The 5,000-nt window shown below is 38.5% G+C and overlaps 1 protein-coding gene across 5 annotated transcripts in view; it reads left to right on the top strand.

Moving 5' to 3' along the window:
* LOC138042659 (CUGBP Elav-like family member 3-A) overlaps nt 1–5,000 on the top strand; it is a 20,081-nt gene that overhangs the window by 6,636 nt on the left and 8,445 nt on the right. For all 5 annotated transcript variants that reach the window (XM_068888608.1, XM_068888606.1, XM_068888610.1 and 2 more), the window contains exons 4-6: nt 531–659; nt 764–843; nt 4,553–4,717. In XM_068888608.1, the coding sequence (XP_068744709.1) occupies nt 531–659; nt 764–843; nt 4,553–4,717 (374 nt within the window). The remainder of the gene's footprint in view (nt 1–530; nt 660–763; nt 844–4,552; nt 4,718–5,000) is intronic.

Genomic DNA, 5,000 nt, shown 5'->3' on the forward strand with positions numbered 1-5,000 from the left:
TCTACGCAAAAACTGTCCCGTTGACCCATTGATACCTAGGAGTGAGACTTAATAGATTTTACTCTGTCTAACACCAAACGAGAGTGTCTAATTGGCGTGGGTGGGTGGGTCGTGGGTTGTGGGTCCCTAACCCTAACCCTTTTTTATCAATGACTGGAAATTCTCGAAACAGACAAATTTGGACCGAGCACTGAGGGAGCTAATAATTTATATATCTTTTTTATCTTCAAACAAACATGACCCACGACCCACCGACCCACGACCCACCCACCCACGTGATTTAGCCTCACCCGAAGGATAATAATCTTGGAAAGCAACATTAAATAAGATTAGAATTTTTCTTGTTACCGGTAACTCCCTGAAGAATTATGTAATCGGCACCTAAGGATGAGTTACAAAGGTTTAAAATTTTTAGACACTAACTTGTAAGGCAACGTGTTCCCTGGGATCCTTCGTAAGCAACAGCAACTAGGATCATACTAATAATGATAATTGTCTAATACTGATCAACTTAAATACATTTTTTCTAGAGGATCGTAAACTTTTTGTTGGCATGATATCCAAAAAGGCCACAGAGGATGATCTTCGGATAATGTTTTCACCGTTTGGTGCCATAGAGGAATTGACAATTTTAAGAGATAGTGATGGCAAAAGTAAAGGTTTGTAGTTATAGGTGGTTTTGTGTGCTTCAAAAGATATGAATTTGTTTTCAGACTTTTTCATTGCAATATGCTGTATCAAAAAGTGTTTTTGATGTCTCTAGGTTGTGCATTTTTAAAGTTTCCAACTCGAATGCAGGCTCAGAATGCTATTGCGGAAATGCACAACAGTAGCACTATGGAGGTTTGCCATTCAATACTTATTTATTAATTTTATTTATACAGTTGTTGATTAGTTGATAATCCCCTACATCTCCATCTCCATCTGCAAAATCCTCTTGTGGCATTGTTGTTTCTGGTCACTTGGCCTTATAAAAAGATATTGCTGTCTAGCCAGCCACATTCAGTACTTGAGAGGATAGGACAGACCACGACACAAGAACTTCATGTCCTAGTCTTTGTGAATATTATTTGAGTTCTTTACTCTTTGACTCCTAAACTGTCTTCCATTGACAAGTGGAATGGTCTGGCAGTAGACCAGTCCTCATCGTTGTGACCACTGAGGTTGCCAATGCGACTGGATTTTATTCACTGGTGACTAACTTTTCACATCTAGTCGCCAGCCTGGCCACTGAGATATTATTATTATTATTATTATTATTTATTTTTTTATTTATTGAATAAGTGCAATGAATGTCAAATAGCAGACTATGCAATGTACTTCACGCTTTAATGCATGTACATCCTTTGAAAACTGTGTTTGTGTCCCTAAGGAAACACAAACTGAAATTTACATCTTTCATTAACTTCATTCCGGAAGAGATGTCCAAGATCTTTATTTGGAAAGTGTACGTAATAGATTTTGAATGCAGAAAAAAGCTGTTAAACTTTAAATTTAAAAATTATTAATAATTTATGTAAACAAGCTAAATGCAATGACTGCGTAATTGCTTGTACACTGGTATGCCTCGTGTTTACTTGCAATTAGAATTGGTTTCCAGCTAACGTATGTACCATAGCACTTTTTCCATTGACAACTGTAATTCTCAGAAATAATGTGAAAGAAATGAAAATGTTGTTCATGATGAATAATGTAAATAAAATAATTTGCAAAAACTTTACCACTTTCACAAATGATTTACCGTAAATGGATAAACAAGTGAATAGCTGACTTTTCAGTGTCACATTGTGACACCATTCTTAAAGCACAGTGAATAAATTAATGCAGCGATTTAGTGGTCTCTAGAATTACCATACTACAAGAACATAGGCTCACAAGTTTTTCAAGTGAATACCTTTGTGCCAATTGAATCTGTTTGCACGTTGAGAGAAGGCTTTGCAAATTAAAAGCATCTCCAAAGATCAAGAGTACATGTAGATAAAATGCAGGTATCATAATATTACGATGTGTGAAACAGTCGACTCAGTCACTATCCAATTCGTTAGCAATTAACTTTTTGTCCAATTTATATTATTTTCAAGTCAAATTATCCAACGTTAAAAATTTAAAATTTGCAACTATTTTTACCCATTTCTGGCTATCACTACTGCTTTACATGCTCTGATTTTCAGCTCTGCCTCACTTTCATTTTATGTTTATACCGCAGTCCACGCAGGCTTAATTAGGGACTTTAAGATCTATGACGGCAACATCGATGAAAACGTCACCTCAAAATTTAACTCTGCTCTGTTGTAAGTCTTTCACGATTATTGCATCGAGTTTGCATTGTTCAATGTGGATGACATATCCTAAAAATATATTGGTACGAGCGTCTTCTTCTTGTATGCTCAGATTTGTGCAGAGTACCGCAAGAAATGCATGCTGCATGTGCAGCACAATTATTTTTCCTCTTTTAACCAAGGATATTTCTGTTTCGTTGCGTTGTCAATGACCGCATCATAGATCTGTAAGTCTCTAATACACTTTGAAAATGCTTTGAACACCTTTAGTTGAAACCTAAGGCACTGTTACACTGAGCAATTTTTCGTGCAACTTGTCTTGCAACACCATTTCTACAAATGTTCTCACATTAAGAAACAAGTTGTCTCATTTCGATGATCACATGAAGTTAAAGGAAAATTTTCACTGGTTGGTACCGCAAACCGTTGCAACAAGTTGCAGGACAGAGGTTACATTGCACAATGCTTAAAAAATTTGTTGCAACGGTTTCTGCAACTGGTCTTGGCAATGTTTTGGCTGTTGCAAGGTATGTTACATTGGGCAATGGTTCTTGCAACTTGTCTCACAATGACGTTGCTAGACAAGTTGCATGAAAAATGGCACAGTGTAACAGCATCTTTAGGACAATTTTATTTTAATTTTCGGTTTCCGGAAGCCTCTCATTTGTTGTAATGACTAAGGCCCAAAGGGCTGAAATGTTTTGGTGAGTAAAATACTTGAGCTGGCCAGCTGGCCCCTAAGTTTTTTCCTGAAAGTTGAGCACTGTAGACACAGGAAAATTAGCCTGCGAGCAGGCCCTCCGAGGGACTGGGGTTGGGGGTAGAATGAGAGCCTGCCCGCAAGGCTTTGTATTCTGAATGTCGCGTCCAAATTTTGGACGCAAAATACTGATTGGCTGAAATGAAATTACCTCGTGACGTCACCAGTGACAAGCTCCGACAATAAGAAAGCCTCTTCGCTTTGCAGAGATGAGGTGGTCAGAAATGCGTCTGAGAAAATTGTAGAATGTTGCAATTTACCATAACTTTACATAATTAAAGGTCGGGCGACGCGATGCAATGGCTTCTCTACTGGAAGGAAGGAAGTTCTATCTCTGTTATCCACAGGATTCGGAAAAAGGCTTATTTCCCAACTGTTTTTCGTAGCGGCCAAAATACAACGAGGGCGACTTCATGTCACCGTGGTAGTTTCCTGTCCTCGACAAAGCATTATCGCTGATCACATTTGGACAAAAATGGGCCTTTCGGCTGCCTCTGTTGCTGATTTAACGATAGAGAACGATAGAGGAACTCTACACGATTTTAGCAAGTATTTGGTTAAGCCGAAAAGGCGACTCCACAAATGATTGCTCGATCTCCTCGTAACTCCGCAAATACTCAATAAACCTTTGAAATAAATTGGTGTAGGTATTAGAATATTGTAATGTATGTAATGTCTTGATTCATTAAAATAAATTAAAAAAGATAACCCCGCTTCGCTTTACCGAAATTTGGCAGCAGTTGTGGTCGACGATTCTCACACAGAGGAGATGCGGTCAGGGAAAACGAATTTCTCTATTACGATTCCCGTCGTTTGAAGTTTGTGTGCTTAATTTTTCCCTAACGAACGAAACATTTTTTCCACGGAAGGGACTTCGACGAATTACCGTAATGAATATTCAGCTACGCTTTACAGCATCAGCAATAGTTGTTATAGGCTTTTCTGGCGAAGTCTTCCTTCCTTTACAGTTTTTTTTGAGTTTCTGCCTCGAGCAAATTGAAATACACAACGGGTGGCTTTCTGTTTTCTGTTCTTTTTTCAATGTTTACTTCGGGTGCGCGCTGATTGGCTAATTTTTGACAGCTCTCTCAGCGTGACATCAGGAGGCGGCATTCAAAATTCAAAGGGATGCGTGCAGGCTCTCCTTCTCTCCCACCGAGGAGAGAGAGCCTGCTCACAGGCTACAGGAAAATCTATTAAGTCTCTCTCGCAGGAGTCAATCAATTTTATTTATTTACTTATGGGTTAATTTCCCACAGAGGTTATGAACATGGGTAGTGAGTTAAGGGCATTATAGTCCTTACCTGAGAAAACTTGGAAGTCTAATCATTTGTAGATGAAATGATAAAGGTATAAAATCTTCCTGGATCCTGTTCACTCCCACACCTGTAGTAGGGAAAGGGCACAAACCTATGCTGACTTTGGGAACTGTACAGATATGAATCCTGCTATCTGCAACATAAAATCCTCTCAAACAAAACTTTTTATTAATTTGCTTTCTTTTTTTTTTCAGGGATGTCCATCGCCAGTAGTTGTTAAGTTTGCAGACACAGAAAAAGAAAAACTCCAGAAGAAGATGCAGCAAATGGTTACTCTTGGTGGTATGGGTATGAACATTGGCTTGGGAATGGGTTTCCCTTATTTTCAACATGCAAATTATAACGCAGCCTGTCAGCAGGTGAGAGTTAAAAGGTTACTGTAACATGTTAATCACAAAATTTGATGTGTACTCAAGGATGGAGAGAAGTGATTTCTTCTCCAGTGTAAAGATTTCCCCCCTATCCCTCTTTCAGGAGGTACATGTATCTCTGTCCATCAGTCATACAAACCACCAATCCATCCCACACCAATAACATTGTTACATTCATAGCACTAAGTTATGTAGTTAATTTTGTAAAATTACTTTGTCTTTATCTGGCAATCTCTACTTTCAAATACAGCTCTCCGGTAGCTGCGACACT

Source organism: Montipora capricornis, chromosome 3, assembly GCF_036669925.1.
Source record: "Montipora capricornis isolate CH-2021 chromosome 3, ASM3666992v2, whole genome shotgun sequence".
Lineage (NCBI taxonomy): Eukaryota > Metazoa > Cnidaria > Anthozoa > Scleractinia > Acroporidae > Montipora > Montipora capricornis.